Source organism: Papio anubis, chromosome 2 (assembly GCF_008728515.1).
Source record: "Papio anubis isolate 15944 chromosome 2, Panubis1.0, whole genome shotgun sequence".
In the NCBI taxonomy this organism is placed as follows: domain Eukaryota; kingdom Metazoa; phylum Chordata; class Mammalia; order Primates; family Cercopithecidae; genus Papio; species Papio anubis.
The window spans coordinates 67,203,565-67,226,302 of NC_044977.1; the positions used below are offsets into that span (position 1 = coordinate 67,203,565).

General features: G+C 42.0%; 1 protein-coding gene across 2 annotated transcripts in view; it reads left to right on the forward strand.

The window, feature by feature from the left end:
• Nucleotides 1–15,777: 15,777 nt before the first annotated feature.
• Nucleotides 15,778–22,738, forward strand: part of SHQ1 (SHQ1, H/ACA ribonucleoprotein assembly factor) — a 107,044-nt gene continuing 100,083 nt past the window's right edge. Inside the window, exons 1-3 of one of the 2 annotated variants that reach the window (XM_003894183.5) lie at nt 15,778–16,055; nt 19,845–19,909; nt 21,850–21,972. In XM_003894183.5, the coding sequence (XP_003894232.1) occupies nt 15,913–16,055; nt 19,845–19,909; nt 21,850–21,972 (331 nt within the window). In that variant the 5' untranslated portion in view covers nt 15,778–15,912. The remainder of the gene's footprint in view (nt 16,056–19,844; nt 19,910–21,849; nt 21,973–22,738) is intronic. The other variant, XM_021934231.2, reaches the window with a different exon arrangement.

Below are 22,738 nucleotides of genomic sequence, written 5' to 3' on the forward strand. Positions count from 1 at the left end.
TTTATTTTTGAGATGGAGCCTCGCTCTGTAGCCCAGGCTGGAATGCAGTGGCACCATCTCGGCTCACTGCAAGCTTCGCCTCCCGGGTTCACGCCATTCTCCTGCCTCAGCCTCCCGAGTAGCTGGGACTACAGGTGCCCGCCACCACCACTGGCTAATTTTTTTGTATTTTTAGTAGAGACGGGGTTTCACAGTGTTAGCCAGGATGGTCTCGATCTCCTGACCTCGTGATTCCCCTGCCTCGACCTCCCAAAGTGCTGGGATTACAGGCGTGAGTCACCACGCCCAGCCAACCCACAATTCTTTAAGAGATAGGGGTCTCCCTATGTTTCCCTGGCTGGTCTTGAACTCCTGGGCTAAAATGATCCTCCTGTCTCAGCCTCCCAAAGTGCTGGGATTACAACTGTGAGCCACCAAGCCCAGCCAAAATTTCTATACGTGGCTTCTCTTACTAAGCAATGCTTACTACTTTTAAAACTTAATGGATGGCGGATCACGAGATCAGGAGATCAAGACCATCCTGACTAACACGGTGAAACTCCATCTCTACTAAAAATTTAAAAAAAAAAAAAAAAAAATTAGCTGGGCGTGGTGTGGGCGCCCGTGGTCCCAGCTATTCCGGAGGCTGAGACAGGAGGTGGGGGAGCTTGCAGTGAGCCGAGATCGTGCCACTGCACTCCCAGCCTGGCGGACAGAGTGAGACTCTGTCACAAAAAACAAACAAAAAAACTTAAGGGATGCAGCCTTATGAATAAGAACCAAAAAACTAGGAATGAGCCAAACATCCGTCAAGGGGTAAATGGATATACACAAAATACAGTAGACCCATCCACACAATGGAATACGATTCCTCAATCGAAGGGAATGAACTACGGCACACGTTACAGCATGGATGGACCCTAAAAAAACGTCATTATGTGAAATAAGCCAAAGGCAAAATACCACGTATTGTATGAGTGCATTTACATGAAATATCCAGAAAAGACAAATCTACAGGGACAGAAAGTAGATTAGTAGACTGCAGCTAGAGGCTGGACCAAGGGTTAACTGTTATGAGCAGAGAGATTTTACTGGGGAGATGGAAATGTTCTGAAATTGGATTATGTTGATGATTACACAACTCGATACTAGAAATCACTGAATAGTAAGTACAATTAAAACAGAGTGAATATTATGAAATGTAAATTATACCTCAGTAAAGTTGTTTAAAAAACTTAAAGGAGAATTTGGTGAAAGTTCAGAGACCTAAAGGTTTAGAGGTTTGGTTGTTTTATTTTTAATATGAAGGGAGAGGAGGAGGAAAAGCTGATAGAGATTTTACAACTACAAAATTAGAGAATCTTGCTTTCAACATGATAGTGTCTGTACAGATGTTTAGAGTGGCTACACCACAGTACTTTTAATGCTAGGGGAGAAAGCCTACCTAGATTTAGACACACAACAGTGATGCTCTTTCCCTAACCAACTGTGGGTTCCTGGAGGAAAGAAGCCAGCTTGGCCTCAAGTATTAACATCTCCAGCCGGGCGTGGTGGCTCACGCCTGTAATCCCAGCACTTTAGGAGGCCGAGGTGGGTGGATCACTTGAGGTCAGGAGTTTGAGACCAGCCTGGCCAACATGGTGAAACCCCATCTCTACTAAAAAATACAAAAATTAGCCGGGTTTGGTGGCATGTACCTGTAATCCCAGCTTCTGGGGAGGCTGAGGCACAAGATTGCTTGAACTTGGGAGGCGAAGGTTGCAGTGGGCTGAGATCGCACCACTGCACTCCAGCCTGAGCAACAGGGCAAGACTCCATCTCAAAAAAAAAAAAAAAAAAACTCCCACCAACCAGCTGGGTAACCTCCCAGAGTCACGTTCTCTAGCTTTCAGTTTCATCTGTTAAAGAAAAAAAAGAGTTGGACTAAATGATTTTTATAGTTCTGTTCAGTTGTAGAATTATTTTCCTTGGCATCCATCACCCTCAACAATTTGCCCTAGACTCCTTTCCAATCCTATTGCTTGTTGCTTCAGTTCCTATATCCTTTACATCAGATAAGGTGACCCGGTTCTACCCCATTTATCTGCATTTTTTCTCCCCAGAGCCTTTACTCGGGCCCCAGACTTTCTTACTAGAAATGTGATTTTTCTAATTGTTTCAACCCTCAAGCATTTCTCTATCTCTGGATCTCTCGGACATTAATTTGTACACTGTTGTTTCTTGCCGCTGTGTCATTTATCAATTGCTACATTATAAACCTCCTCCAAACCCACTGACTTAAAACAACAGCTATTTTATTATGCTCACAAGTTTGAGAATTAGGAATTAGGTCAGGCACAGTGGGGAGGGCTTCTCTCTCATCTGACATAATTGAGACCTCTGCTGGGGTGGGTCTGATTATAGGAGGTGGCTGGGACGGGGCCTTAAGCCTGGAGCCTTCTTTCCGGCTGTTAGCTAGATTTTCTCCACATGGCATCTGCTAGGGTTTGAATGTCCAAAATGGCTTCTTTACTCATGTGAATGGCACCTGGGCTGAAATAACTGGGAGAGCTGGGATGGTCACATAGCCTCTCCAGGTGGCTAGGTTGGGTTTCCCCACAGCACTGTGGTTTTAGGATAGTTGGATTTCTGATACCACGGCTGGCTTCCGTCAGAGCACAGGTTCTAAGAGTCGAGGATGGCAGCAGCAAGGCCTTCTATGACCTGGTCTTTGGAAGTTACACAGTGTTCTTTTCTGCTGCATTCCGTTTGCTTCACAGGACCAACTCAGATTCATTCTGGGAGGGTACTACACAAGGTGGAGGTAAGTGTTGGGTTTAGTTGCCATGGTGGGAGGGGGCATCTTTAGAAACTGGCTGTCACAACTGTGAATGCTTCTGTGTTTTATTTTTGTAACTAAAGTCTGAATTATTTGAGACTAGGAAAGATTTCTTTCCTCTTTTATTATCTTGACTCTCTCCTCCTTCTCTCTTCCCAGAGCATAAAGAACAGAAACACATGTTTTATAGACTATAGGCAGGAGAGCTGGGCACAATGGCTCATGCCTGTAGTCCCAGCACTTTGGGAGGCCGAGGTGGGCAAACCACATGAGGTCAGAAGTTGGAGACCAGCCTAGCCAACATGGTGAAACCCCATCTCTACTAAAAATACAAAAATTAGCCAGGCTTGGTGGCGTGTGCCTGTAGTCCCAGCTACTTGGGAGGCTAAGGCATGAGAATCGCTTGAATCTGGGAGGTGGAGGTTGCAGTGAGCCAAGATTGCCCCACTGTACTCCAGCCTGGGTGACAGAGTGAAACTGTGTCTCAAAAAAAGAAAAAAAAAAAAAAAAAAGAATATAGGCAGTAGTCTGGATAAGCGCAGGGGTCCCAATCCTGGCTCTGCCATTTACTAGCCATGTGACTTGGGACAATCACTCAACCTCTCCATATCCAAGTTTCCTCATTTACACAATGGAGGTGGTGGTGGTGGTGACATGATAGCACTTTTTCTCATAGAAATGATAGGAGGATGAAATAGTGATATTGTTAGCAAATCACTTAGGAAAAAAAGGCTACCAAACAACAAGCAACCAATAAATACCAGCTATTATTGTTGTTGATTTAATTTGACCATCAATGTATCATGATTTGGGAGCAGCGTTGCCCAGAGGAAAAAGGAAGAAACTAAGCATTGTTTCCTGAAATTAAAAAAAACAACTTATCCCATAAACTGTGATGATGAAGGCAACTGGCTCTACAGCGTCTGTTCCGGCACTGTCCCAGAGGCTGGAGACTTCTGAGACCAAGACGACATGTTTACATTTTCTTGTTTCTTCATGTCTTATCTAAAGATATATTTAGATAAGAGAGGATATGTGGATACAAAGGCCTTACTCCTTGCCTCAATATGGGACAACTCTGAAAAGGCTGGTAAAAACTGAAGAGGAAAAAAGCCATCCCAGTTCCAGAGCTGCCAGTAGAAATGGTTTCTTTTTTTTTTTTTTTTTTTTTTTTGAGACAGAGTCTCGCTGGAGTGCAGTGGTGCAATCTCGGCTCACTGCAAGCTCTGCTTCCTGGGTTCACACCATTCTCCTGTCTCAGCCTCCTGAGTAGCTGGGACTACAGGCACCCGCCACCATGCCCGGCTAATTTTTTTGTATTTTTAGTAGAGACGCGGTTTCACCGTGTTAGCCAGGATGGTCTCAATCTCCTGACCTCGTGATCCGCCCACCTCGGCCCCCCAAAGTGCTGGGATTACAGGCGTGAGCCACTGCACCTAACCAGAAATGGTTTCTTCATGTCTTATCTAAAGAGAGTATATGCTTAATTGGCTATAAATTACAATTTAAAAATCACAACCAAAGGAAAAAAATGAAGAGAACAAAAAAAAATCACAACCAAAAGGCTGTTAAATACTGAAAGGACCACGAAAAACAAGTGTAAATAAACAAAACCTGTAAGTCAAAAAAAAAAAAAAAAACACCAAAAAACTGATGTGAAACAAAGAAAATGTCAATGTAGAGAAAAGAAGTTCAAGTAAATTGGAAGGATGAATGAACACTTGCAGAGGATATGCAAAAAGCAGGGTGGAGAATGGAGCACAGATCAAAAGAAGAAGATTAGAAGAAGAATCTGAAGGCATGTTTTGATTACGTACAATTGACAATAACAAAATTGCTAACTGCATTTTAAACACTAAGGCATCTTGTTGAAAGGATTGGTCCTTATTTTGGAAAAAAGCAACTAATGTGAACTCTTCTGGGAAAACAATATAAAACAAGCCAGTTATACTATTTTAACTTTACAGAGAAGTGCCTATAATGAGTTTACAATACATATAATCTACAGAAATAGTTTCAAATTGCAGGAGGGCCAATTTTCCTCCTACTTAGAGCTCATTTTGTTTTGCTTCTTTCCTTCAACAAGACTGGCTTTCTTTTGGGTGGCTGCAATAATCAAAAGACATTCAGCAAGATAGAACGACCTGGCAATGGATTTTTTTCCCCCTAGAGACAGGGTCTCGCTGTGCTGCCTAGGTTGGAGTGCAGCAGTGCAATCATAGCTCACTGAAACCTCAACCTCCTGGGCTTAAGCGATCCTCCTGCCTCAGCCTCCCAAGTAGCTATGACTACAGGTGCATGTCACCACACCCAGCTAATTTTTTTTTCTTTTTTTGAGATGGAGTCTCACTCTATTGCCCAGGCTGGAGTGCAGTGGCATGATCTCAGCTCACTGCAACTTCCATCTCCCAGGTTCAAGTGATTCTCCTGCCTCAGCCTCCCCAGTAGCTGGGATTAGAGGCATGTGCCAGCACACCCAGCTAATTTTTTTGTATTTTTAGTGGAGATGGGATTTCATCATGTTGGCCAGGCTGCTCTAGAACTCCTGACCTGAAATCGTCCGCCCGCCTCAGCCTCCCAAAGTGCTGGGATTACAGGTGTGAGCCACTGTGCCTAGCCCCAGTTAATTTTTAAAAAATAATTTTCTGTAGAGACAGAGTCTCAATCTCTTGTCCAGGTTGGTCTTGAACTCCTGGCCTCAAGTGATCTTCCTGCTTTGTCCTCCCAAAGTGCTGGGATTACAGGCATGAGCCACCATGCCTGGATGGATTTTTAAAGTCATGCATCATGTAGTGACAGGGACACGTTCTGGAAAATGTGTCATTAAGTGATTCTTTCTTTAAGTGATTGTGTGAACGTCAGAGAATACTTACAAACTTGGATGGCCTAGCCTCCTATACACCTGGGCTGTATGGTATAAGCTTTTGCTCCTAGGCAACAAACCTGCACAGCATGTTACTGTACTAAATAATGTAGGAAATTGTAACAGAATGATAGGTATTTGTATATCTAAATAAATCTAAATATAGAAAAGGTACAGTCAAAATACAGTATTATAATCTTATGGGATCACTATCTTACATGTGGTCTATTGTTGACTGGAAAGTCATTATCGGGCACAAGACTGTATAGGCAAACTCATGGCTTTAAGACCCCTTAGTGAAGAAATGCTGGGAAAGGACACTGCAGGAAAATCAAAAGGAGGCTGCAGAGTTACATGGGGAATTTTAGTATTGAAGGGAAGGTCAGCATTCCAGTCTAAGACTCTAAGAAGGAGAGTTGAGTGCAGATGGTTTTGGGGGATGCTTTTGGAGATAACACCTCTACAAAGAGGGAGGTAGGACTGGACATTACAATTGCAAGCAAGGCCTCCACCATTTCTCTTTTTTTTGAGATGGAGTCTCACTCTGTCATGCAGGCTGGAGTGCAGTGGCATGATCTCGGCCCACGGCAAGCTCTGCCTCCCGGGTTCATGCCATTCTCCTGCCTCAGCCTCCCGAGTAGCTGGGACTACAGGTGCTGGCCACCATGCCCCGCTAATTTTTTGTATTTTTAGTAGAGATGGGGTTTCACCATGTTAGCCAGGAGTCTCGATCTTCTGACCTTGTGATCTGCCTGCCTTGGCCTCCCAAAGTGTTGGGATTACAGGCGTGAGCCACTGCGCCCAGCCATACCATTTCTACTAGGAGCTTTGGAGCTGGGATGATTTTGTCTTCTTCAGTACTTAACAGCCTTTTTGGAGTTGTCTCATATTGTGGAAAGGAGTAAGGCCTTTGTATGCACATCAGCCCTCTGGAAGAGGGTAACTGGATAAGGTAGTTCTCTCTAGGTAAGGGCAGTGCCCTGTGAGGTACACAGCTGTGAGCCAGCAGCAGCAGCGTCCCTCCCAGCATCCAGGGTCTTCTGACTGTTGTCCAGGCATCCACAGATTCTCTTTTTATTGAGATATTACACAGAGTAATGTGCACAAATCTTAAATCCATGGCTCTATGAATTTTTATGTATGAATACACTTATATAATTCCCATTCAAACTAAGATAAAAACCAAATTTTCAATACCCCAGCAGGCTGTCTCAAGTCCCCTCAATAACCATTCACACAGATGTAATCACTATTCTCACATCTATGACCACTGGTTTTGCCTGTTTTTGAACTTCATATAAGTGGAAATGTCTATATTTACTAATATATTAGTATATTATTATATATTTAGATAATATCTAAATATACTCTCCTGGGTCTTGCCTTTTTGACTTAATGTGCCTAATGTGATTCACGTATGTTGCTCTGGATAGCAGTAATTTATTCTTACTGCTGTGTGTCTATATTGAGTGAATATACCACAATTTGCTCATTCTTCTCTTTTTTATTTTTGAGGCGGAGTTTCACTCTTGTTGCCCAGGCTGGATTCCAATGGCGTGATCTTGGCTCACTGCAACCTCCGCCTCCCAGGTTCAAGTTATTATTCTGCCTCAGCCTTCTGAGTAGCTGGGATTATAGGCATGTACCATCATGCCTGGCTAATTTTGTATTTTTAGTAGAGACAGGGTTTCTCCATGTTGGTCAGGCTGGTCTCAAATTCCCGACCTCAGGTGATCTTCCCATCTCGGCCTCCCAAAGTGCTGGGATTACAGGCGTGAACCACCACACCTGGCCCTTGCCCATTCTACTCTTAATGAGCACTTGAATTGTATCCAGTTTTGACTATTATAAATAATGCATCCATGAACGCTCTTGTACATGTCTCTCGATGGAATAGTACCTCAATTCTGTTATGTGTAAAAGAGGAATTTCAAGGTATACATATGTTTAGCCTTAGTAGATACTGCCAAACAATTTTTTAAGGTAGTTATACCAGTTTACAATCCCACCACAATCTTTCAAGCCAAAAAAGGTACATTTAAATCATTTCTGCATGAGGGACTACAAATATGTTCATCTCTGTCTGTACTAAACAATACAAAAATTAGCTGGGCGTGGTGGCATGTGCCTGTAGTCCTAGCTACTTGGGAGGCCGAGCAGGGAAAATCCCTTGAACCCGGGAGGTGGAGGTTGCAGTGAGCCGTGATTGAGCCACTGCATGCCAGCCTGGGTGATAGAGCAAGACTCCACCTCAAAAAAATAATAATAAAAATAAAAATATGTTTACTCTGAATCAAGGAAAACATTAGTTAGACTAAGGATAACTAGACTGTAGGAACTTTTTAAAAAGTAAGATAAAGACTTGAATCAGCTCTCCTCCATGGGTATTGTAGAAACTTTTCTCCAGTAATTTTGCAGGAGCGTGAAGAAGGTTTAAGGGGTTCCTTAAGTGTGCTCATGAGTCAGGTTCCCTAGAAGCAGATCTTGAGAGATTTTTTTTTTTTTTTGAGACAGAGTCTTGCTCTGTCACTCAGTCTGGAGTGCAGTGGTGCGATCTCGGTTCACTGCAACCTGTGCCTTCCAGGTTCAAGTGATTCTCCTGCCTCAGCCTCCCGAGTAGCTGGGATTACAGGCATGCGCCACCATGTCCGGCTAATTTTTGTATTTTTATTTATTTATTTATTTATTTATTTATTTATTTATTGTTATTTATTTATTTTTGAGATGGAGTGTCACTCTTGTTGCCCAGGCTGGAGTGCATTGGTGCAATGTCAGCTCACTGCAACCTCTGCCTCCCAGGTTCAAGCGATTCTCCTGTCTCAGCCTCCCGAGTAGCTGTGATTACAGGCGCCCACCACTATACCCAGCTAATTTTTGTATTTTTAGTAGAGATAGAGTTTTACTATGTTGGCCAGGCTTGTCTCGAACTCCTGATCTCAGGTGATCCACCCACCTCGGCCTCCCAAAGTGTTGGGATTACAGGCGTGAGCCACCACACCCGGCCTATTTTTGTATTTTCAGTAGAGACAGGGTTTCTCCCTGTTGGCCAGGGCGGTCTTGAACTCCTGACCTCTGGTGGTCTGCCCACCTCTGCCTCCCACAGTGCTGAGATTACAGGTGTGAGTCACTGTACCTGGCCAGATCCTGAGAGATTTTGATGCATGTGATTTACGAGGAAGGGTTCTCTGGAGAAACTTATTGAGGAGGTGAAAGGGAATGGGAAAAGGGAAGACAGCCAAATCAAGATGTGGGTTTGGGGAAAATCTAGCCTTGGCCTGATCCCATTAAAAAAACAAAACAAAACTCTGGCACATAAGCCATGCCACAGAGTCACCTTCCCTTTTGAGCTGGTCTTCTGAACCCCATATCATTCCTCGTGATTGCAGGCCTGGGCAAGGGGGTAGTGGTGGTGGTGGTGGTAATTAAATCCTGGAGGTTTCTTCTGTCAATCTAAAGCAGCTGTTCTCAGCCCTGGGCAATTTTGTCCCCTCGAGGGCATTTGGCAAAGTCTGGAGATGTTTTGTGATTGTCACACCAGGAAAACTCATGCTTGTATTAAGAGATTAGAGGATAAAGATGCTGCTAAACATCCTACAATGCATAGGACAGCCTTCTACAACAAAGAATGATCCTGCACACGATACTAGGGTGAAGAAATCCTGGGCTAGGACAATTCTTTGGAGGGATCAGTGGGAAGCCATTACATTCACTGCTAGTGACAGATGAGCTTCCTGGCTCCATAAAGGGAATCTGGGCAGGGCATCAGAATAGTACCTTTTGCAGATGTCTTTTCAAAATATGTTAAACAATGAAGCAGGCTTGAAATGCGGTTCAGTTAGCATTCTTTTGTAATTCTGCATTTCACTTAATGGGATGAGACTAGCATCTTGAAATATATATCACTAAGCCCTTAGGTACATTGCTCAGAAATCTTGTCAAAAAACACTCTTACATCAGCTGTAACCATTCTGGATTTTCTTCGGAGCTTTATTGAACTTGTGTAAAATTGGAATTGGGCTGAATCCTCCCTGAAATACTCATTACTATGCTGCATTAGTGCTAACACTGTGCTCCTTAGCAAGTTTAACTCTAACAGTAATGTGAATGGGGTAAAAGACCGGGGAAAAGAACAAAAATAGCTGTACTTAAATCCAGAGGAGTTTGAAAACCACTGGAGTTCACCAGTGTCAGACTTACGGTCTTCTTAGTCTCTACATCCTGTTGGGATCATCCCTTAAACCTCTTTTACAGTCCTGTATTTATCTGTCCGTTACCCATTAATTTATCTGTGTCCTCTCAGAAGCAGTTTATAGCTTGGAATTGCAAAACTCAGAGTATCAATGGCAAGAAATATTTGCAAATTATGTCTCCAACAAAAGGCTAACATCCAGAATTTACAAGGAACTCAAACAACTCAATAAGGGGGAAAAAAAAACTGTAAAAAGTAGGCAAAGGACATGAACAGACGTTTCTCCAAAGAAGACATACAAGTAGCCAATAAACACGAAAAAATGCTCAACATCACTAATTAGAGAAAAGTAAATTAAAACAACAATGAGATATTATCTTAACACCAGTCAGAATGGCCATGATTAGAAAGTCAAACAACAGATGTTGGCATGGATGTGGAGAGAAGGGAATGCTTATGCACTGTTGGTGGGGATGGAAATTAGTACAGCCTCTACAGAAAACAGTATGGAGATTTCTCGAATAACTAAAAATAGAAATATAATTTGAACTTGCAATCTCACTACTGGGTATCTACCCAAAGGAAAAGAAATCATTATATTAAAAAAAGACACTTGGCTGAGTGCGGTGGCTCATGCCTGTAATCCTAGCACTTTGGGAGGCTGTGGTGGGCGGACTGCCTGAGCTCAGGAGTTCGAGACCAGCCTGGGCAACATGGTGAAACCCTATCTCTACTAAAATACACAAAAATTAGCCAGGTGCACACCTGTAGTCCCAGTTACTTGGGAGGCTGAGGCAGGAGGATCGCTTAAACCCGGGAGACGGAGGTTTCAGTGAGCCACGATTGTACCATTGCACTCTAGCCTGGGCAACAGAGCAAGATTCTGTCTCAAAAAACAAAAACAAAAACAAAAACAAAACACCAGTCATATGTGTACTGTAGCACTACTCACGATAGCAGTCATGAAATCAACCTAAGCGTCCATCAGTGGTTGACTGGATAAAGAAAATGTGGTAGCTGGGTGCAGTGGCTCACGCCTATAATCCCAACACTTTGGGAGACCGAGGCAGGTGGATCACTTGAGGTCAGGAGTTCAAGACCAGCCTGGCCGACATGATGAAACCCATCTCTACTAAAAATACAAAAAATCAGCTGGACATGGTGGTACATGCCTGTAGTCCCAGCCACTCGGGAGGCTGAGGCAGGAGAATTGCTTGAACCCAGGAGGCAAAGGTTGCAGTGAGCTGAGATTGTGCCACTGCACTCCAGCCTGGGCAACAGAGCGAGATTCTGTCTCAAATAAATAAATAGATAAAATAAAAAAGTGGTATATGTATACCATGAAATACTATGCAGCCATAAAAAATAATGAAATCAAGCCCTTTGCAGCAATATGGATGGAGCTGGAAGCCATTATCTTAAATAGATATAGAAAATCTCAGAAATAGAAAATCTCAGAAATAGAAAATCAAATACTGTAAGTTCTCATTTATAAGTAGGAGCCTAAACAATGGGTACACATGAACATGAAGATGGAGATAGTAGACACTGGGGACTCCAAAGCGGGAGACTGAGAAGGGTAAGGGCTGAAAAATTACCTAATGGGTACTGTGTTCACTATTTGGGTGATGGCTAACTAGAAGGACAACCCCAACATTATGCAATATATCCACGTAACAGAATTGCACATGAACTCCCTGAATCTAAAATAAAATAAATTTAAATAAAAAACTAATGATATCTAGTCTCATTGTATTACCACTGTTATACAAAAGGATTTTTTCAAACTTCAAAATGTTATCTAGTTTGTATTCTAACTTTCGTATTTTTATCCTAGTTTTGTAATCCTAGTATTAGTTTTATTTTTTTCCTTTCTTAAAATGTTAAAATGAATCATCACCATATTCAATTCTGTTTTTAAGAGTTACAACACTAGGCCAGGAGTGGTGGCTCACTCTTATAATTCCGGTGCTTTGGGAGGCTGAAGTGGGAAGATCGATTGAGGCCAGGAGTTTGAGACCAGCCTTGGCAACATAGCAAGACCCCGTCTCTACTAAAAAAAAAAAAAGTTAGCTGGGTGTAGTGAAACATACCTGTAGTCCTAGCCACTCGGGAGGCTAGGTGGGAGGATTGCTTGAGCCTAGGAGGTTGAGGCTGCAGTGAGCTATGATCCTGCCACTGCACTCCAGCCTGGGAAACAGCACAAGACCCTGTCTCTGGGAAAAAAAAAAAAGTACAAAGAGTACAACTATGGATAAACCTATTCTTGACAAAAATGTAGTCAAATGGAAATATTGTAATGCCATATATTATATATAGATATATTTTGACATGGAGTCTTGCTCTATCACCCAGGCTGGAGGGCAATGGAGCAATCTCGTCTCACTGCAACCACCACTTCCCAGGTTCAAAGGATTCTCCTGCCTCACAGCCTTCCGAGTAGCTGGGATTACAGGTGGCGCCACCACACCTGGCTAATTTTTTTGTATTTTTAGTACTAACAGGGTTTTCCCATGATGGCCACGGTGGTCTCAAACTCTTGACCTCAAGTGATTCACCCGCCTAGGCCTCCCAAAGTGCTGGGATTACAAGCCTGAGCCACCATGCCCAGCCTGTAATGCTATATTAAGTGAAGAAAGCAAATACAGATTATTACATTATTTTGTTGAAAATACTTCCCATACTTTTATGAATAGGAGACTGAAAAGATGTATGCCAAAATAATGGTTGTATGCCAAAATACAGTGGTTAAGATGTAGTTTGCAAGTAATGTGTCAGATTCCACCACCTCCCCAAAATGGCTCAGAGAATGAACTAGAGATATAAACAACTTATTCAGGAAGCTATTTTTTAACATAGGTTAAAACTCCATTCTTTGAGATAACATTGTTTTAATCACCTACATGCATGCCACCTTCTGGAAACAAGGAGTATTTCACCATTAAAAGACTTCTAACAATAGAACTTGGTAATAAAGCTGACATTGCAATTGTTTATAAAAACCATTTTTAATTCAACATTTAATTTGGAAGCTTATGGATCACAATCAGGGTTGTTAGATCAGAGGAGGGGCCAATTTAAAATAATGAAAGATGATGGGTTACACACTTGTCCTAAATAAGTTGGTCATGGAAAAAACTTTATCTTATTATTTTATTTTATGTCCTCTGTAGGCCAGAAGAAAAAACTATTTTTAAAATAGTGGTAGGCCATCCAAAAGTAAGCTTTCAGAAAATGAAAAGATAAAAAATACTGCAACATTTGAATGCTCAAAAATGATGAAAAATTGCATTCCTATTTTCCCCCTCTAAACCAGAGCTAATTTAAAATATTAAAATGTCTTTATTGTGAAGCAATGTCTGTATCCAGAAATAGAAACTCAATTTGATCTATAAATCAATATAGCTATGTCTCAAAAATGAACCAAAGTAGGAAAAAAAGCATGTTGCAGAATTACATTTATAGTGTGAGAATGTACCCACATAAAATGGTTCTAAACACAAGGCATCAGGGTCCATAGAAATGGATGTAGAATTAGAAATGGGTCTGAAGTGATAGCTACAAGGACTGCCTCTGAGGAAGGAGAAAGAACCAAAGTTGCATGGCAGCCAAAAAGAACTTTATGTTCTTAAGTGAGAATGAATCTATAACTTATATTTACCACAAATTAGAAATGCAAAAATAAGAAAACTGTTGCTTGTAAGAAAACAAAAACCAACAGAAACCCAAAACAACAAAACTTTGTTATATACTTGAAACTATCAGTATTTTGTGGTTTCACAGATGCAATATATATTTCTTATAATGAGAGCAGCACTGAACCATGTCGTCTGTTTTTCTGTATTGCAGTCCTGTGTGTATGTGTGTTGCCAGACACATAATAAAGTACCCAGGAAATGCACAGCTGTAGTTTGCAAAGTGCTTTCAATTAGAGTTTCCTCATGGATAGCATAGCTTGTTTCAGTTGATTGTCTGGCATTAATAATTTAAAAATATTAATGCTTGTGACCTACAGGAATGAGGCCCCATGGTAGATGTAAAGATTCTTTCTTTCTTTCTTTCTTTTTTTTTTGAGATGGAATTGCACTCTTGTCACCCAGGCTGGAGTGCAATGGCACAATCTCGGCTCACTGCAACTTCTGCCTCCTGGGTTCAAGGGATTCTCCTGCCTCAGCCTCCTGAGTAGCTGGGATTATAGGTGCACACCACCATGCCCAGCTAATTTTTGTATTTTTAGTAGAGACGGGGTTTTACCATTTTGGCCAGGCTAGTCTTGAACTCCTGACCTCAGGTGATCCACCCGCCTGGGCCTCCCAAAGTGCTGGGATTACAGGCGTGAGCCACCGCACCCAGCCAAGATTCTTTGTAAAGAAGCTAACTTGGAATAGTTTAGTCAAAGGCCTATCTCAAGGGACCTTTTGAGAGCTTTACTAAATCCAAGTTGGCATCAATTCATTGTCAATATTGAGTGCCTATTACTTGTAAGGCTCAGTATGGTCTAAAGCAGGCAGGCTTGGCATTAGAATGTGAAACAAAGGAAGTAGGTGGTAATAACAGAGGGAGTCAACTCCGTAATAGTGTAGAGCCTGGGCCTCGGAATCAGACTCACCTGGGTTTCAATTCCCATTGCACCACTTACTAGCTGTGAGATCCTGTGCAAGCCAAGGGAATATATAATGCCTACTTCATAGAGCTGTCAGGAGGGAAAATGAGATCATTATAAAGGGTTTGCTGCAGTGCTGGCACATAGTAAGTATTCAGTTACCCTGTTATTTTTTTTTTTTTTTCTGAGTCCTAATGAAGTTTCAACAATGTTTCCTTAGAATCATAAAACAGTTGGAGATTGAAAAGGCTTTTGAAGTTTTCTGGTTATCTCCACTGTCCTAGGAGATGACTTTCATCTCCTTTCCACTGATACTTAAAACCATGGAATAAATACCGCAACTGGATTATTCTAATTAGTGGTGGAATAACAGGAAACGACATGTATGGAAAGACCAAGGGAATATGTGGGGGAAGAGGGAGACTAGTGGGAGAGGCACGGAGAGAGTATAAGGGGCACACTCCAAGGGGAGAAAATACAGGGAAGACAAGTAGAAAAAAAAAAACACAGAAAAGATGTCCTCAGACAAGTGTAAGGACAAGAGTGAGAAAAAGAAAAGAAGCGGAATACAGAGGGACCTTAATTTGTGAATGCAATTACCGACACGGTGTAAGAGGCAAACGTTCTGAGTTCTAATCACTGTAAAATGCATGGTTATAAAATATACTCTTAACCTCTGTGAGTCGTTTTCTTTAGAGTTTGCAGCGTGGATTAGATGAGATTAGTGGGATGGATGATCTGTTAAAGAGAAAACCCTTCAAATAAGCGGTTAAGAATGAGAGAGAAAGCTGCACAAAAAGAGAAGTGGAGAGAGGGAGGAAAGGGAAAGCGTAAGAGGAATTGTTAATAAGGCAGGTGAGGACTAAGGGAAACCACTGTAACGGTGCTGCTGCGGCTACTGCGGTGACTACTTCAGCACATCAAACGTTGACAACTTGCCAAGTTCGTTATTAGAGTTCTACATGCACAACTTCACGCTACCCTCACAGCATCTCTATGGGGCCAGGTTCTCGTATCATCCTCGTTTCACAGAAGATATAGAGAGGTTTTGTAACCTTCCCAAGGTCTTACAGCTGGGAAGTTGTGGCCAGGAAGGGATTCAAACGCACGTCTGTCCACCTGCCAAGCCAGTGTTGTTAAAATCATCTCTAAAAACCTCGCAAAAGGCTTGGTTGCTAGTCATCCGGTCGGTTCAACGCCTGCGCCCAGGCACCACTCGCCACGCCCTTTCTCCTCCCGGCGGTTTCGAAAGTTCCACCTCTTCTCGAACGGCGTCCCGTCTCCGTGGAGATCGGCGTGGGGCGGGACTTCCTGCCCCACGCGAGAGCACTTCCGCCTCGAGCCGGAAGCTCTGTGGCTCACACCGCGGGTTCCTGCGCGTGGGGAATTGTAGAGTTTGCGTGGCGGGAACGCGGCGGCAGTGAGAGCCAGTGGCGCCGGCCGTTGCCTCCGGTGCGGCGATGCTGACCCCGGCGTTCGACCTCAGCCAGGATCCGGACTTCCTGACCATCGCCATCCGCGTGCCCTACGCCCGGGTCTCCGAGTTCGACGTCTATTTCGAGGGGTCCGACTTCAAGTTCTACGCCAAGCCCTACTTTCTCAGGCGAGTTCTGGGTGCCTGGCCGCAGGAAAGGAGCATTCGTTAGATAGCTGCTTTAGCGGGAGAATGCAAGGTCGAGAGAGCAGTTCTCGATTGCGCGAATGCCATTTCCCGACGTTTCCGCAGCTTCTCTTGGTGACAGGGAAATGCCCTCCCTTTTCCAGGGGTGCGTTTTAGATGCTGCAGAAGCCCTTTTCCTTCTTAAGCTTTCTTAAATCCCACATCAAAGGATTGCGGAATCACTTGAAAAAGTGGCGTTTGGACCGTGTCACTTGCCCGTTTCTGCCCTGTCGCCCTAGTTCTCGTTCCGTTCTGACTTGTTCTGTTCTTTCCTTTCACTCCGCGTTCGCTCTCCCAGTCTCTCCCTCCCTACGAACGGCGCGCGCTGACATCCCCGTGACTTCCCAACCCGTCGGTCCTTTTAACTTTGCTCAGGCAGCCTTCTGTTGATCCATCTCTTGTCTGTCTCCTCCCTGCTTCCTGAAATTCTTACCTTTTTTGGACCTCTTGACACCATATTAGCCTAGTTCTCCTGCTTCCCTGCTGTCTGCTGCTCCTCTGTTTGGTTTTGCCCCTGATGTGTGGTTGTGTCCCCCAAGTCTTCGTGAGGGGCCGTCAGTACTTGATCTGTTTAAATTATTCTCCTTGCAGAATCGTAACCTTAGTAGCAGCTAACACTGATCACCCGCAGTGTGGTGGACAAGCAGTTCCGTTAAGTGCTTTGTAATGCCGTATCTCATTTAACTTTGACAGTGTTGCTTAGGGATAAGCACTGCTATTAACCCCATTCCACAGAACCTGCTGCTACATATTCATCGTAAAGCATTGCCAATCTTTTGTCCTTCTCTTTATCCATCCTCCTAATTTTTCTCAAGTGCAGCTGCAGCCTGCTTTTCCCACCCAAGTACTTTTGTGATACAAACCTTCTCCACCAGTCAAGGTCGTTTTTTCACTGTTCCTGAACCAGTTTTGCTCGGATTTCCCTTATACCGTGTAACGTACCTTTTTGAATATATTGCAGTTTCCAGTTTCTTAATTCACTTATTTCTTTAGTTTGTTTATTGAGTTTCAGTGTTGGGATTATTGCGCTGAACAAGACAAAGTTCTGCCCTCATGTACTTTACACTGGGGAGAGGAAAACAATAAACTAGCCGTCTACCTAATTGTGGCAGGTGCTATGAGGAGAAAGAAGTGCATGATATAGAATGAAGAGGGGCTCATATTTTATAAAGTAGTCAGGAACAGCCTTTCTGGGGAGGCGATATTTAAGCCAGGATGTGAAGAATAGGAAGATTATGGTGGTAGCAAATATTTATTGAATTTTTACTCCAGACTGGTGCTTTATACGGATTATCTCATTTGTTATTAGGACAGTATTACAATGAGGTTTTATTATTTACCCGTTGCCGTGGATGGATTATTTATGGGCACCCCCCCAACTCTTGCCCCCAAATTCGTATGTTGAAGGTCTAATTCCGGTGTCACTTCTGCTTTATTGTATTAATCAAAACAGTCCCAGCGCCTGCTGAATTTTAAGAGGAGGGGACATAGACCTTCATGGTTGGGAAGAGTGCTGTGAGATGGGCATTCTTTGAAAATACAGTTTGCCCCCGGGTGTGGTGGCTCATGCCTGTAATCTCAGCACTTTGGGAGGCCAAGGTGGGCAGATCACTTGAGGTCAGGAGTTTGAGACCAGCCTGACCAACATGGTGAAACCCCATCTCTACTAAAAATATAAAAAAATTAGCTGGGCTCGGTGGCACGCACTTGTAGTCCTAGCTACTTGGGAAGCTGAGGTGAGAGAATCATCTGAACCTGGAAGGCGAAGATTGCAGTGAGTCAAGGTTGTGCTATCGCACTCTGGCCTGAGTAACAGAGCAAGACTATGTCTTTAAAAAAAAAAAAAAATACAGTTTGCTGTGGCATACCAAGGACGAATAAAACCTGGTCCCTCTCCTTGAAGAACGGAGAGTGTAGCTGGGGAGGCACCCTGTAAGCAAATATGATTTCCTATGCAGTAAGGATTGAACTCTAGGCTTTTAGAGTTTAGGGGAAGGGAGCTGGTAATAATAGCTCACATTTTCTGAATGCTCACCTATTGTGCCAACCACTGAGCTCTTTGCATTTTCATTTCATGCTCATAGTAACTCATGGATAGTTACTGTTATTTCCCTCCTTTACAGAAGAAGAATTTATGATTCTTGAAGAATGATTAACTTGTACAAAGAAGGTTGTTACACATCTAGTAAATGGCAGATCTGGGAGTTAATTCAGATTCTGACACTAAAGTTAGTGTTTGTAACCATTATAACAAACTCATCCATAAACTGACTCCTTATTCTGGCTTAGAGGGATTTTCATTCTGAAAATGTATTGAAGCTTGAGGAAACCTTGGGATTAAAGGCTCTGGGCCGTTTGGGATTGTCAGGTGTTTTTGTTTTTAATTGTATTTAATGAGAAAGAAGGGGGAGGGCCATGGGAGGCAAGGAAGCTCAAATTTCAAGTTTGGAATGATACGGAGTGGGCCTGAGATGCCCTTCTGATGAGTTTAAATTATCTAGGCAATATCAGGCAGCCATAGACATTTTTTAAAATAGAAAAGTGACAATTAGATTCCTGTTTTAGAAAAATTCTTTTGGGGCCTCAGTGGAAGACTGATTGAACTAGGGTAAAACTGGAAGCTGGGAAATCACTTCATTTCTTTTTTCTTTCTTTTTTTTTCTTTTGACACAGAGTCTTACTCTCGCCCAGGCTGGAGTGCAGTGGCGTGATCTTAGCTCACTGCAACCTCCGCCTGCTGGGTTCAAGTGATTCTTCTGCCTCAGCCTCCTGAATAGCTGGGGCTACAGGCATGTACCACCACGCCTGGCTAATTTTTGTATTTTTAGTAGAGATGGGGTTTCTCCATGTTGGCCAGACTGGTCTTGAACTCCTGACCTAAGGTGATCCACCTGCCTTGGCCTCCCAAAGTACTAGGATTACAGGCATGAGCCACTGCACCCAGCCAATCACTTCCTTTCTTTTAGTACTAAAGATGGGTAAATCCCCACATAATAATGATGAGATTTGACACTTTTGCTTTCTGCTTTTTTTTTAAAGTAGTAATTTGCTTGATAAAAGCGATTGGTTTTATGTTTCTTTATTGTTTCCCGTTGAGTATCCCTTGTCTGTACAGATTGAGTGTCCCTTATCTGAAATTTCAGATTTTCTAGAGTTTTGGAATATTTGTGCATACATAATGAGATACCTTGGGAATGGAACTCAAGTTTAAACACGAAATTTATTTGTTTTATATACACCTTATACACATAGCCAAAAGGTAGGTTTATATAATACCTTTATTAATTTTGTGTATGCACCCAAATTTTGACTGCTTTTTGACTGTGACTCATCATGTGAGGTCAAGTGTGGAGTTTTCCACTTTGTGGTGTCATGTTGGTGCTCATAAAGTTTCAGATTTTCGAGCATTTCAGATTTTCAGGTTAGGGATACTCAACTTGTATTTTAACAGTAGTGATAACTATTATTTATTATGGTTTTTCTTTTTCAGTATCTATTTTATTGGTGACTAAGGGTATTCAAATAGATGAGTCATCTCTGATTTCTGCTTTCTTAGTTGGGGAAAGAATCTAACTTATTTCGAATCTAACTTATTTAGTTTATTAAAATGTGAAAGTAATACTGAGGAACTTTTTAAAAAAATGATTATTTTGATGGTTAAATGTTTACAAGTATTGATGGCCACTTATGTTATAATTTAAGGACTTCATGAGACCTGTGTTAAATCTGCAGATTAACCCTTCCTGGAAGAATAGTAGAAAATGGAAGCGAGCAAGGGTCCTATGACGCAGATAAAGGTATCGTCTTTGGAATTTTTGTTAGTTTATTTCTTGGGATTTTTCACATTATTTACATAATAATCTTTCAAGATACCGTGGGGACCTTTCGATATCTTTCAAGTATAATCTGTTCTGATCACTCTTTATTGCTTCTTAGTGTCTAGTGCCTGTTATTGATGTTTTTGTCCCCCACAAGTCTTTTAAAGTATTTCACAATATTCTTCAAAGTAAAGTTAAATACTCTGGTTCTATATCTTAGAGTACTTTCCCTTCATTTAGTAGACATTTAAAAGTAAAAATTAGAACATGTGAAATGATTGATTGTAAAAAATGTAGATGACTTATGAGCTTATGAATGGAATCTTTCTTGTATAATTTTCACACTTGAATTTTAATAACAGGTAGGTGAGAGAGAAACTATGCGTGGGTGGCATTTAAAGGCTAATTGAATTTTCTCCTCATGATTGATGAGCCCTTCATTTCAGCTAGCCATGAACCCATTTATTTTTCCTTTATAGAAGCCACTGGCTTCCTTTGTCATCGGATTTAGAACACCTTGTGTACTCTTGTGTACTTTATTCAATGAATATTTATTGACCTTACTGAACTGGGCTAAGGTGGGTTAAATGACAGAGATCTAACCTGTAATGCAGTGTAATTAATGTGTAATGAAGTATAGTGAAACTGCCTTCCTAGATAGTAAACTGGCTTTTAGTTATAGGTAAGTTGCATATTGAAACAAAATTATTAAATTTTAAAAATACACAGGAGTTAAGGAAGATTGTATATGCGGAGATATTTGGGCTGAGTTGTATTTGATATGTTGAAATTCAGTTCAGTACACTGAAAGAGGCAAAATGTTTTAAAATTTAAGAGTGCTAAATAATGTAGTAAGTTCCCAGGGAAGCCTAAATAAGATTGACAAACTCAGTCAAGGAAAGAAAAGAAGTACATAGAGTTTGAGTCTGCCATAGACTTTAGGGATAGATCTCCTGACGTGCCCGAAAACCTTATTGAGCCATAGTTGTTGTATCTAAGATTCTGTGTATTTTTAAAACTGCTGCCATTCTCCATTGGATTAGGTATTCGGATTTTTTCCTCCTTTTCCAGAAGTCTAATTAGTAACTCCTGGTTAATTCTAAGCTATTACCTTCTTAGGCCATTGATTTTTAGAAGTTTTAACTTGGATTTTTAATATTATCAGTAGGTGAAGGTCATACTGTATAAGATTAAAGTATTCTATAGCTTTAACAGATTAAAAAAATATATATATATATTTTTTTATTTTGAGACGAAATCTCGCTCTGTTGCCCAGGCTGGAGTGCAGTGGCACGATCTCGGCTCACAGCAACCTCTTCCTCCTGGGTTCAAGCGATTCTCCTGCCTCCGCCTCTCGAGTAGCTGGGGCTACAGGTGCGTGTGCCACCACACCCAGCTAATTTTTATATTTTTTAGTAGAGATGGGGTTTCACCATGTTGGCCGGGATGGTCTCGATCTCTTGACCTCGTGATCTGCCCACCTCAGGCTCCCAAAATGCTGGGATTACAGGCCTGAGCCACTGCACCCAACCAGATTAATAATTTTTTATAGAAATGACAGCTTCTGAAAAACCCTCGTTAGGAACCTTTTTCTATCTTGACTTGTATTCACCAAATCTATGAGGACATAGTTTTAGAGCTCTGTAAAATAGAATTGTATTTTACCAGGGCATATATTTCTTAGATATATTTATGAAGTCTTTGACTATTTTATTTATTTTTTACTTTTAATGAAAATTTTTTTTTATTATTTTCTGTAGAGATGGGGTCTTGCTATGTTGCCCAGGGTGTTCTTGAACTCCTGGGCTAAAATGATCCTCCTGCCTCAGCCTGCCAGAGTATTGGGATTACTGGTGTAAGCTATTGTGTCCAGCTTTTTGAATATTTTAATCTAAGCGTAAAACAAATTTATCTTTAAGGAATTTTTACCATTCGCCTGCCCAAAGAAACCCCTGGCCAGCATTTTGAGGGGCTAAACATGTTAACTGCTCTTCTGGCACCAAGAAAATCCAGGACAGCAAAACCACTTGTGGAAGAAATAGGTATGTTTATTGCAGTTGGAAGGAAATTAAGATAAATAGAAATATTTGGAATGCTGTGTATTTGTAGGGGAAATGGGATAGAGTGAATAGGAAATTGAAGAAAATACTTCAGGTATAAGGTGCTCATGTGAAACCATATGAAAATAGCTTCTTTGGTGATATAATTAAGACATTAAAAATCCTGTTGAACCAGATCTCTCATATTTTTGGACCAATTGAAGCAGCATTTTGTGGTTGGCAAAATATTAGCATCTTGAGCTAACATCAGAAGTATACATTTCAGTGAGTTACGTAAAACAGGGGTCCCCAACCCTCAGGTTGCAGACCAGTACTGATCCATGGCCTGTTAGGAACCTGGATGCACAACAGGAGGTGAGCGGAGGGCCGGGAGTATTACTGCCTGAGCTCTGGCTCCTGTCAGATCAGATTAGATTCTCGTAGGAGCATGAACTTACTGTGAACTGTGCCTGCGAACGGTGTAGGTTGCGTTCTCCCTATGAGAATCTAAAGCCTGATGATCTGAGGTGGAACAGTTTCATCCCCCAAAACTATCTCTTTACCCCTTTGATCTGTGGAAAAGTTGTCTTCCACAAATCCAGTCTTTGGTGCCAAAAAGTTTGGGGACCACCGATGTAAAGTGAACACCACCTCTGTCAAGAAATAGAGCATTTCCAACACCCCGGAACCCCATCCTGTATTCTTCCATTACTTTGTGCTCTCTCCAGGGTAACCACTATTCTCTGTTTTGCCTGTTACTGTGTTGCAG